Genomic DNA, 12,298 nt, shown 5'->3' with positions numbered 1-12,298 from the left:
ATAACATAAAAAGGTTAAATAAGGTAATGAAATTAAAAACAAATTGAAAAGGGGACATGGAAACAAGGTTTGTTATTATGCTGGTTCAGTTAAAACACACATTTAAAAATAAATATTTAATGATACTTTGTGATTTCATATAATTTTTTGAAAGATTTTTTGAATACGAATTTAAATTTTGTTGACAGTTTCTAAAGTGCAGATACATTTTTACAAAAAGTACATGTGAATGTTTCTCAAAGATTTTTAGCAAACATAAAAACAATTTTATCAGATAAGTCAATACTTTGGGGAATTTAGGTCATTAAAGGAAATTTAGGATTAGAAAATAGTAATACATTGTATGTGACTAAAACTACAACTCTTTCATTAAAAGTGACTTAACATGAGGGTAAAAAATCATTATCTACAGACCACTGTCTTGTTTTATTTAACAAATTCTCAAAATAAAAGAAGGTACCAAGAGAACTTACACAGGAAGTTGCTATACAAGTTCCCCAGTCATTGTATGTCTCCACTGTAATGTTACCCAATGCTGTTCTAAGCAGGGGACATAGAAGCTCCCAAAGTCTTTCCACCTGTTCAATCAAAACAAGAAGTAAATGTTATTCAAAATACCCCATTTTCAAAACCTAAGTTTTTATTGATCTGAAAAAAAAAATGTTATCAATGGGGATTTCTAAGCTTTTTTTTTCACCAATAGTTTCACAAAAACATAAATTTAGCCCACTGTTAAAAGAGTTCAGTCAGCTTAAATTCTAATATTCTAAAAAAGGAATTTGTCACATCGTCACATCAATCCTTCACTGTTAGTTTGGGGTCAGAAGTGAGACGAATAAAGCAAAAAGTTGAAAGGAGAATAGGGGCAGTTTGAAGCATAGTACACAGAGTGCCAGGCCTAGAGTCAGGAGAACCTGGGTTCAAATCTTCCCTCAGATACTTACTAGCTGTTTGATTCTGGATAAGATACAATCTCAAATGCCTAGCCCTTGCCACTTTTCTGCCTTGGAACCAACACTTAGTATTGATTCTAAGATGGAAAGCAAGGGTTTTTAAAAATAATTAAAATTAATAAAATTTCAAAAAGCAAAAAAAAGAATACTTCAGAATAGATATTTTTTAACTGAATATTTGCATGAAAAAATATTGTACTACTAGGGAATCTATAAAAGTACATGAACAACACTGCTAATATAAAAATGTAAATTAAGTGTTTGCGCGCGCACGCACACACACACACACACACACACACACACACACACACACACACACACACACACACACACACACACACACACACACTACCTTTTCAAATGTCCAATGCTTAGAACCTCTGATCAATCCAGCTATAATTTCTGCCACGCATCGCTGGGTGCTCTCATGTGAGTCTGAAACTAGACGTTCTAAATGAGGCTTCAAAACTGGCAAGAAGGCATCATCAAAGTTCCTAAACACACCCTATTAGAATTAAAACAAAAACCAAAATTATTCAAAAACATACTCTCATGTCTAGTTTAAATCTTAAGTTATTTATATTATTACTGAAGTTCTATGTTTTTTATTTAAAAGTTGGAGAATAAAGAGCTTTACTGACATATTCACCAGAAATAAAATACATTTATAGGTATTCTAAAATTATTGTAAGCTCTAAGAATACTCTATAACTAAAAGAATTTTCTATTATATGTAAATAATGCATTTTGAGTAATTAGTGCAAAAGATTATAATTAAATACTACAAAAGATTTGGCTTTTAAAAAAGTGACACTCTTTGGAGCAGCTAGGTGGCTTAGTAGACTGAGAATTGGGCCTAGAGATGGGAGGTCTTGGGTTAAAAATCTAGACTTAAGATACTTTCTAGCTTTGTGGCCCTGGGCAAGTCACTTAACCTCCATTACTCAGTCCTTATCACTCTTCTGCTTTGGAACCAATAGACAGAAGGTAAGATGGTTGAGAGCCATCACCATCATTGGTTCACTAAAATAATACATGATTTCTCTACTAGAGATGATTAACAAAAAATTATCATGCTCACCACAAAAAAAAAAGAAAATCAAGAAATTTAACCAATCCAAAATTCTTAATTCCTAAATTACCCCACAAGTTTCGCCTTCAGTCAAAAACCATAAAACTGATATATGTAATAAAATTTTAGTTACCTTGAAGAGGCAAAATCGACGAGGGTTAAATTTATCTTTTCCTTTTCTGTCTTCTAAAGATAGAAAATTTATTAACTGCTCAACAAATTTAGGATTGGAAAAATGGTCAAAAATAATCTGTTCTGCCTAAAGAGAAAAAAAAATTATTAAAACAATTTAAAATATATAACACTATTCATGTAAATTCTATGTTTAACATTTGCTCTAATTATTAAATTAATGTAGAGGTAGATTGTATTCTAGACACAAAAATTTTATTTTAGAAGCAAGCTCCTTTATTTTCTACTTCTAAGGGGAATTATTTTAAATTCAAAGCCTTCAAGTACAGCTAACCTAATTTTATTTAGATCTTCCAGTCACATGTGTTAGATCTCAAAAGCTTTTACTGTGAATTAAGATCAACAAGGTTTTTTTTGGTCTGCTGAAAGACTAAAATGATTCCTGAGCATTCTATTATATTCCTCTTATTTACTAAATGCTTCAAAATCTGCAATTTTCTCAGTATCAGAAAAGATAAATTGCAATATAACTTAATCACCTATGCCTCCTAATTTTCTCATAAATAAATTGGGCCCAAATATTGGATGAACACTGATAGAATTAGGATTTTTGGACAAGCATAGAGATGGCATTGCTCTAGACAAGGGATAATATGATTCAATCAACTAAAAAAGCTTAGGGTTTTATAGTAATTTGTTTTATGCCTTTTCCTCACAAGTACCAGTTAAATATAATATTCAATGGAGTAATATTAAAGAAGAATATAGAAATTTTTACCCTTAAAGATTATAGAATTTAGTATAAGGAGTCAGGACTAATATACATAATTAGCAAAAAACACTATGAACTAAAATATAATTAAGTTCTAAACTGTGTCGTAGACTAATCTGGGAGCATAAATCAACCAATATAGAGCTCACTTGAATGACCTCAAGCAGTGGGTAAGGAGTTAGGGGAAAGGAAAAGGAATATTGAAGCCTTTCTATCTTGCATGATATGAATTTAATAATGGTTTTTGTTCAACAATGACCTAAGAGAAGAATTTATGATCATAAATAAAGTGCTACTGAATCATCTTGAATACCTGCTTAAGTATTATGAAAATGAAAACTTACCTCAGTCATATCTTCCCGATTTCTGCCAAGCTTGGGTTGCTCTTCTGTAGGTGCATAAACAACCATATTCCTAAATATAAAGCATATATGTTAGCACAGAGTCAAGGAAAACACATTAAGTGTATTAGTCACAGGTACATATAGTTTTACGAATATGTGCCAACATTATCAAGAAACATTTGAGTATATATTCTTTGCAGGGCACTAAGTTAAAGGAGAGATGAGAAGAGGTAAAATAACTAAATCTAATAATCATTTAGGAGCTCAGAACTCAGATGAAGAATGAGGACATATAGATAAATGATAAAAGGATAGAATTTTAGAGTTGGAAGAAACTTTTGGAATTACCAACTCTAACCTTATTTAGCATTTCTTACAGAACTGGTTACTAGAAAGAACTCGAAGGGACATTATCTTGCAAGTAATATTTAAGTAACGCACTCCACTATGACCCCTGGAATGATTTACAGAAAATATCAGCAACCTTTTTAACCCTGCTATTGGAGAAGCCATGAAATACTCATAGCTAAGCCTAAAACATTGGTAGGAAAAACAAATGAAAAAAATCATTACAGAATGTTATCTAATCTAGTGCACACCTGAGTCAAGAATCTTTTCTATAAGAAAACCATCTTGATATAAAGAACTCTGAGAGGGAGACCACTCCTACTTGAAACATACCATTACACTTTGTAATAGCTCAAACTGTAGGATATTTTTCTTTACATCTAGCCTAAATTTGCCTTTTTACCCCAATTTCTACTCAATTGTGGTTTCTTCTTCACTTTGAGGTTAAGCAGAATAAATTTAATCACTCTTCCAAATTTAAAAAGACAATTCTCCAAGATAACCATAAGTCATTTCCCCTTTAAGTCTTCTTTTCACCAGGATAAACATCCCTATTTCCTTCAAGCAGTTTTCATACTGCATGATCATGAAATCCTTCACTATTCTGGTTGCCTTCCAGCTTATCAATGATTTCCCAAACGTATGGAATACAGAAGTAAACAAAATTATCTAGATGTGGCTCCACTAGGGCATGGTGCTACTACCACCTCCCTAATTCTTATTATGGTTTAATATAGCTTTAAAGAAGACATTAGAGATAGAAAGCTGATTTGAGTCTTACCTCTGAAAGATACATTCTATCTAAGTATGGGAAAATCACTTAACTTGCCAATGCCTCAGATAACTCTCTAAAGTGGTTATTTTGTTTCTTATGAACAAAATAAGACCCATACCCAAATACAAATGTATACTTTTAGAGAATGAAAATTTGCATTAGTGTTTTAGCTGTTGTCATACTACTGATTCATATCAGATTTTTAACCCTCTTAAAATATCCATTTCTTTTCTACATAAGCAATTAAAGACAGCTATGCCTCCCTCATGAAAGTGGTTTATTGAACAGAGTAACATTTATCCCTATTCAATTTTATTTGGTTAGATCTGGTCCAGTGTTCAAGCCTGTCAAAATCTTTTTTGGATCCTGACACTATGATCTACCATGCTTGTTATACCTCCTAGCTTTATGCTAGTTTTACAACTGTGACATTTGTACTTTATCAAGGTCACTAGTAAAACAGTCTGTCAAGCCAGCTACCATTTACTAGGTGCCTATCATGACTTAGGCACTACTGAATGTTGGGAAACAAAGAAAGGCAAAATTGATGCTCAGAAGCTCAGGGAAGGCACTACATTCAGAAAGGCCAGAAAAGGCTTCTAGAACATAGAGGCTTAGATTTCAGCTGAGAGTGCAAGGAATCCAATCTTAATATCTAGAAATCAGTTTAAAACATTAGTTTAAATGACTAGCTTTCAATGGGGCCACACTGGCCTTTCATTATTAATGCTTTCTTTTCCTGAGGAATACTAATCATTGTCTTAATGTTATCAAGAATTTGACCTAAATCTCCACCTCCCTACAAGATCTGCAGTTTTGTGCCAAAGATTATGTAATCTTGGGCAACATTTCCTACATTTCTTTTGATGGAAAAGACCAACTACAGAAAAGAAGTTCTAGCAACAACTACCTTATTTATCCTTTTTCCCTGGAACCTGAGCCAATCCCTCTCTTATGCCTTCTGGAGAGTCTTAAAATCCTATAATTAAATAAAAACTAGTTTTCAATTAATTGTAGTTACAAACATTCACATTAGGAAGACTCACTGAGGCCAAGTGTAGTATCCCCAGTGTGTTTTTTCCACAAAACAACTTGATTCCCATTCTGATTTAGTTCTTGGTATATTTTTACTATCATAATGCATCCATTGGTTATCAGGTCTGTCACCAGCAAAAATGAAGGAGGGTTTACAAGTACTACCTAAAAGAAAAAAAAAAGGTATATTCTTTAAAAAGCAAACAATTCTTTTCAATGTTCTTTCTACCTCAGTACAACTTGGTTAGATCTAGCATTTAAATTTTTACCAAAAGTATTTGCTTCATTTAGAAGCAATTTTAAGTGTGATTTAGGCAACAACCTGACACATCTTTTCAGATTTACATTTAATGCAGAGAGATAAGACAAATTTATCCCCCTTTGATTTGAGTTTTTAAACTTCATGAAATCATGAAACAATGTTTGTAAAGACCTCTGTAAAACCTTCAAATGCCATTTCCTTTTAGAAACAGTAGGACAGTATTGGATGAGAGCAGATGAGACTGAAGTTCAATTTTGCCTGAAATGTCTTAGCTGTGTGACCATGAACAAGATGACTGAGATAACTAAATCACTCATGGCTTCAATTTTTTACACCTGTATAATAAGGAGAATACCTACTACACCTCACAGATATGTTATGGAAGATTATCTAATACAACTTCTTCATTTTAGAGTGACACAGAGAAAGAACATTGGATCTGGACTCAGGAAGATTTTAAGTTCAAATTTGACTCTAGGCAAGTCACTTAAGTTGTTGTAAAGATAAAATCAGACAATATTTGTAAAACATGTTGCAAACATAAAAGTACTATATAAATGTCATTACTTATTATTATTATTATTATTATTATTATTATTATAATAAAAATCGAAGGATCAGAGAAGCCAGATGACTTGCTGCTTGTGTGCCTATACATATACATAAAAACACTCCTATATCACTTGTCTAGTATAGCTACAAGTCTCTTTCAATATCCAAAATTAATGTCAATTCATTACTATATTGATGTGTCTCAAGAGAGAATAACTTAAAAATTAGAAATTTGTTTTATCCTTTACTCATATAAAATAAATAAAATTCCTGTGTAATCACTGATGAAGTAAATGCAAATTAAAGTGACAGATTTATGTGCTGTTCTGACAAAAAGAAATCAGCCTAAGGAAAAATGTTTACTTTGGGTTCTATTGCTAGAAGTAATCAAAGAGTTGGTGTAAAGAATAAGATGTGGTAAGTTAAAAAAAAAAAGATTATTTCAAACTTTTGAAATTAAATCTAGCATAATCATAATTATTCCCTGAATCAGACTAGAAAACTCTATTACTGCTGAATACTAAAAGCATAGAAAATACAAGGCATGCACAAAGGATATGTACTTATATTTAATGTATAGATGTAAATGAATTTTGAATCCTCTTTAAGGAATGCTTTTTTATCACTGAATTATTTAAGAAGGCAAATTCAAGAGTGTTCACAATGTCTTTTATTAATTTAAAACAAGGAAATAAAAGCATCATTGAAAAGCTAAAGAGTTGAATATTTTTTAATCATCAAAGAAAAGTTAATATATGGATTCAGTGAACCAACTTTGAGAAAATTTCTTAAGTGAAAACATTTTAAAACATCAAAGAGGAGCTAAATTATCGTAGGTGGCACTTACTGATTTCATATGGGCAGATGGAAAGCTTTTTGTGTGTTCTCTTCAGCTGCTTGAGAATGCCAGCAACTGCTGAGATAGCCATCTAGAAAAGAAATCTTTAAGTTGATTTCATTAATTTTTTAAAACCATGTTAAGTATTTGCATACCATGCTATCAGCAGAGGCCAGATTCTCTTTCTTTTTGAGAACAAGGAAATCCCTCAAACTCTACATGTTCAGTTGGAATGGCTTTAGCGTGCAACTCCATCCAAGACTTTGGCATGGACCATTCCCACCGTAATCTGTCTCAATCAGTTCAAAGAAGACTGTAGGAATTTTGCCTTGGAAGTACAAATGACTGGTTCAGTTTAGTTATATTTCCTTCACAATGAAGAAAAGAAGAAAACATTTCAGATTCAACCAATAAACAGGAAAACCAGAATGTGGGCTACATATAGATTGGGATAAATTTATTTGCACCGATATAGTCCCTTGATATTTACACTAAAAATCCAGGACACCTAAACTGCTACCTCAACGAGTTATAGAATTCTTAAAGTGATCTTTGCCAAAAAACAGCCAAAGAAATCAGAAGGAAAAATGGACAATAGAAAATGAGACAATCACTTGACTCAAAATTTGCTTTAAATATATAATTCTACTACTAACTTCTCCTTTCTGTACAAATGTACTTTAAAAATAATAAGCAGATAATAAATTTACTTTGAAAAAATTTTTTCATGCTAATATATTTTCTTTGCCTTTACTGATTAAAGAAAAACCGATGCATCAGTTGATGCAGTTATGATCCTTTGAGATGTTCCTAAATTCTAGTCCTTCTATAAAAGGGACATATTCAAGTTTTAGTTAAATACAATCTTAAAACTTAAGTTTTTATCTGAAAACAAAGTGCCTACCTTACGAACCACAATTGCATCATGATTGAGACTCTGCACAAAGAATTTTATGGCACGAAGAGGCAGAACTCGGTCATCTCTCAATAGTAGAGACAGAAAGCCAATACCTATATGTTCAAATTTCCACGGGCTTAAAGAAAATATAATAAAAATCATTACTTATAATTAACAATACCTTTTCCATTGTAACAATGTGCATAAAACCAACTAGCCTAGAACCTATTGATGACAAATACTATAAACACTTCACTAAAAATTAGTAACTAGTATTCAATTTTTCTTCCATATCTTTTTCTTTCCTCTTCCCATTCTTGATGCCCTCTATAGTGGCCCTTATATTTAACTCGATTTACAATTCTTTCCATATTTTGCTATCCCATATACAATTTTCGTTAAGGAATTGCCAAATCAAAGAGAAAAAAATTCATCTGAGGATAAGACAAGTCCCCAAGTTTCATGAGGTCCTGTTATAAAGGCTGCTAATTATGAAACAGATAATTTTGCATACAACTTAAATGAACCTTGGAACAGGTTCTGGCATCAAAAGAAAGACACAAAATTAAATGCAAGAAAAACCCCAAAAACAAACAAAAAAAACCACTTACAGATTTCTTTGATCCACACAGTCTAATAAAGTATGTACCAAGTTTTCATAGTTCCTAAAAGAATAAGCATACCATTAATTTGTATTTAAATACAACAATATAATAAAGCTAACCACAAAACTAATTTTTAATGAAATCTTAGAAAAAATATTGGTTTGTGAATATTGTTTCTATTAATCTAACAATTGAAAAACTGAGTAGGAAGGATTTCATTTAAATAACTTTTAGTATTCTAACTGAAGGGCTTTTGTTATGAAACATAAGGATAAATCTACCACTATAGAATTTAAGCAATTAGTACCTTATAGATAGGAAAGGTAAGATTTGCATTCCATATGCTTTGATTCTGAGTTTTCAAAGATATATATATATATATATGGAGAATAATGCAGTAGAAATAGTTTTCTAAATAGTGTCAACTAAAATCCAAGAAAAATTAAATGAAGAAAAAAAAGACATAATAGATTCTGTCACAAGTTTAAGCTGTGAAGATCACATAAAAGTTATCACACATGAATTTAAGAAATATGTTCAGAGTATACCATCTATAGTAACTTAAATCACTTACTGTAAGGCTTCAGCATTCTTTTCTTGCTGTCGTTTAATTCCTAACTGAATTTCTTCTGAGCTAAGGAGTGGTTGATTAGCAGAGGGATATTTTGACTGCTGGATTAAGACACCTATTGCAACACATGCCTGTGGAACCTTTTTAAAAGAAAAACAATTATTACAGCACTTAGAATTGAAAAGGACTTTAAAGGAAAAGCAGTGGGGTTCAATGGAAAAAGAAACCGAATTAAAATTAGAGGACTCAGTTTGAATACTTGATAATCCTGGGTCAGTCAGGATTTAGATAATTTAGGCAACTCATCTAACTTCTCTGGGCTTAAGTAATTTTATCATCTATAAAATGAGGGGGATCAGGCTAGATTGTACCTTATGTTTCTTTTAATCCAATAGCTTCATTTTACAGAGAAGGAAAACCAAGGCCCAGAGGGGGTTAGGTGGGATATGTATTATGTGGCAGATGGAGTTTAGTCAAGATTTAAATCCAGGGTGTCTAATGCCAAATTATACAAAAGAGTTAATTTGTAAACACAACTAACCTGGGGTACAGTTGAGCTCAAGATAATCATTGCAAATAAAATGATTTTGCTTACTGTAAAATCCAGTCCAATTGTTTCATATTGTCTATGAATCTTTTCTGCAAGATCATCAAACAGTCTGACTATTGATGGCTTTTCTAGGGACATTGCTTTGCTTAGCCCTGAAGAAACAATTGCTGGCCATGTCTGTACAATACAATCCCAGTCATGAAGATTTGCTAGACACACTCCACTGTGGTTTCCAAGTAGGCAATACAAGGCACCCTAGAGAAACAAAAATATATACAAATAAACTTTTATTAGACTGTAATTATATGACTGTAATAAATTCTCTCTGTCTTGTATATGTATATATATGTAAATTACAGCTTATGCCCTAAGGAAAAGACTATCCTTGGTCATTTCACTGGCAATATTTGCTACACCTAGAAGAGTTTAGTCAATTTTGTCTGCTACTCCAGCAGCTGCTAATTTTATAGGTTATGACTAGGCTTTACATTAAGAGAGAGCTATTATATATCATTGATTTTTTTAAAAAAAGGATGTCATTCAATAGGGTGAATCCCTAGGGAAGGCAGCATAAGTGAGTCCAGGTCAGAAATGGAGCACACCAAAACTCCAGGACTGGTTAATATTGAAATGTGGCCTGAAAGTGGCAGTTTCGCTTCTAGACTAGATGAGACAAGGAGGCCTAGCTGCTAAGTGAACAAATGATAGATATCTGCTATGTAATGATAATAATTGCCCAAAATAGTCATCCTAGTCAGTGATTCCCAATAATTACTAAAGGGATAAGAACTAAAAGTGCCTTTCCTATAGGATTATTCCATTCATCTTACTACATATGTGTGATTCACATTTACTGTACAATTTTAAGAAAGTCATACTGCTAAGACTTAGGAAATGATAATAAATCCTTCTGTCTGGAACATTTTTTAAAATTATAAAATCCTACCTAATCATTCATTATTAATGGAGTATTCTGATAAAAGCAAGTATCTACTTTTATAAGGTGTTATTAGAAAACTAGTAGAATAAAAATGAATGCTCTAGTTCAAAGTAAAAGATATGAGTACTATCTAATCAAATACATAAAATATTTTTAAAATGTATTTTTAAACAAAAATATGGTACCTTGGGGCTAAGAACTAAGATGAAAAGAAACTATTAAAGAATTAGTTTTCTTTGTTCAAAAAGGTTTCTGCTAAGTGTCACTTTCACTTATCAGCCAATATAGCATTCTGAAACTCGAATTCTTGAAACTAGGGGCATAACAAGAATGAATTTTATTTTGTTGTTTGTACTTAATAGAGCATCTCCAAGTACTACCAATATATTTTAAATATTTTTAATTGTAATATTATCATTAAGCTAAAATATTAACCAAATTAACTTCTGGAAAAAATAAAATTAATAATGTGAAAATAAGATGAATAGTAATTTAGAGTCAGTAGCTAAATCATTTATGTACTTTAATCCTCTACTGCAAATGAAAGACGGTAAATATTTTTCTAAGGTTGACAATTTTAACTGTTCAAAATGGGCATCTTCATTCAATTATTCTACTATGTCCTTAGAATGGAAGTTTTTACTGGGTTTGTTCCACAAGAATATCTACTCTAGCACTCAGCACAGAGGCTGGTATATAGGAGATATTTTATAATGTTTACTGCTTGATGGATCAGTATTTAATTTTGATTCAGTGATTTTACTTAACATTATTTCTTTACCGCTTCTTGTTGTAAATCAGTGTGACATAATGATAAGCAACCACACATAAAAATATTTCTGCTTTGCTATCTTGCAACATGTAAATGTCTCACATAGAAAACTCTGAGGCTGGCTGCTTTCTCACTAGCAAAGATGCCCAACCAGCTACTAATTGTCAGTTTCGCTCCACAAACTACATGTAGAGTAACTATATGCATAATAGTAAAGCTTTCTCCCATCCCTTTACAAAAACTGTAAAATCAGAAAGCTTGAAGAGGAAAGGGAAGCTGAACTGTTATTAAGACTTTGATAATTTTAAAAAATTCAACGCACTCTACTCAGGGTTATTTCCAATTTGGGCTTACTTCTGTTTATCTAGTGTTCATATCACGAAATGAAAAAACAATTGTTCCACAGTTCTAACAAAATTATAACAGCATTTATAATTCATTGTAACTACCCATTTTTATTCCTCTTATCCCCTCCCCCCTCTCTATTTACTTGTGAAATTCTGACAATCAAATCATAGTACTTGAATAATAAAATGCTAGTTTTGATTAGTGAGATCTCACTTTAAGGTTTTTAACTGTAGATCCCAAAATATTAAAACAAATATAAGGAAATGAAATAATAACCCCTAACATTGAAAAGTCATAATAATCTCACAAAGTCAACTATCATATCTAATACTGGTTCCAATTATATAGCTTTTTGACAGCAATTATTCTCAAAAAAATTATCAATATTAGATTTGAAACACAACTGATTTTGAAATAGAACTGAACAACCCTCTGTTATTTGGTTAAGTAGTAGTCAAATCTGCAAAAAAATCATTAAAAAATTTTTACTCTAAGCATTTAATAGAAAATTAATTTTAAATGAAAGGTAGA

The 12,298-nt window shown here is 31.6% G+C and overlaps 1 protein-coding gene across 3 annotated transcripts in view; it reads right to left on the bottom strand.

The window, feature by feature from the left end:
• Nucleotides 1-12,298, bottom strand: part of PSME4 (proteasome activator subunit 4) — a 100,038-nt gene that overhangs the window by 14,669 nt on the left and 73,071 nt on the right. For all 3 annotated transcript variants that reach the window (XM_001382131.4, XM_056814021.1, XM_007476823.2), the window contains 10 exons: nt 9,753-9,962; nt 9,161-9,297; nt 8,593-8,646; nt 7,988-8,117; nt 7,093-7,174; nt 5,443-5,596; nt 3,274-3,343; nt 2,159-2,284; nt 1,306-1,458; nt 474-578 (listed from right to left, as the gene is read on the bottom strand). In XM_001382131.4, coding sequence (XP_001382168.2) covers nt 474-578; nt 1,306-1,458; nt 2,159-2,284; nt 3,274-3,343; nt 5,443-5,596; nt 7,093-7,174; nt 7,988-8,117; nt 8,593-8,646; nt 9,161-9,297; nt 9,753-9,962 — 1,221 coding nt within the window. The remainder of the gene's footprint in view (nt 1-473; nt 579-1,305; nt 1,459-2,158; nt 2,285-3,273; nt 3,344-5,442; nt 5,597-7,092; nt 7,175-7,987; nt 8,118-8,592; nt 8,647-9,160; nt 9,298-9,752; nt 9,963-12,298) is intronic.

Source organism: Monodelphis domestica, chromosome 1, assembly GCF_027887165.1.
Source record: "Monodelphis domestica isolate mMonDom1 chromosome 1, mMonDom1.pri, whole genome shotgun sequence".
Lineage (NCBI taxonomy): Eukaryota > Metazoa > Chordata > Mammalia > Didelphimorphia > Didelphidae > Monodelphis > Monodelphis domestica.
This window is presented reverse-complemented; position numbering and strand designations above follow the sequence as displayed.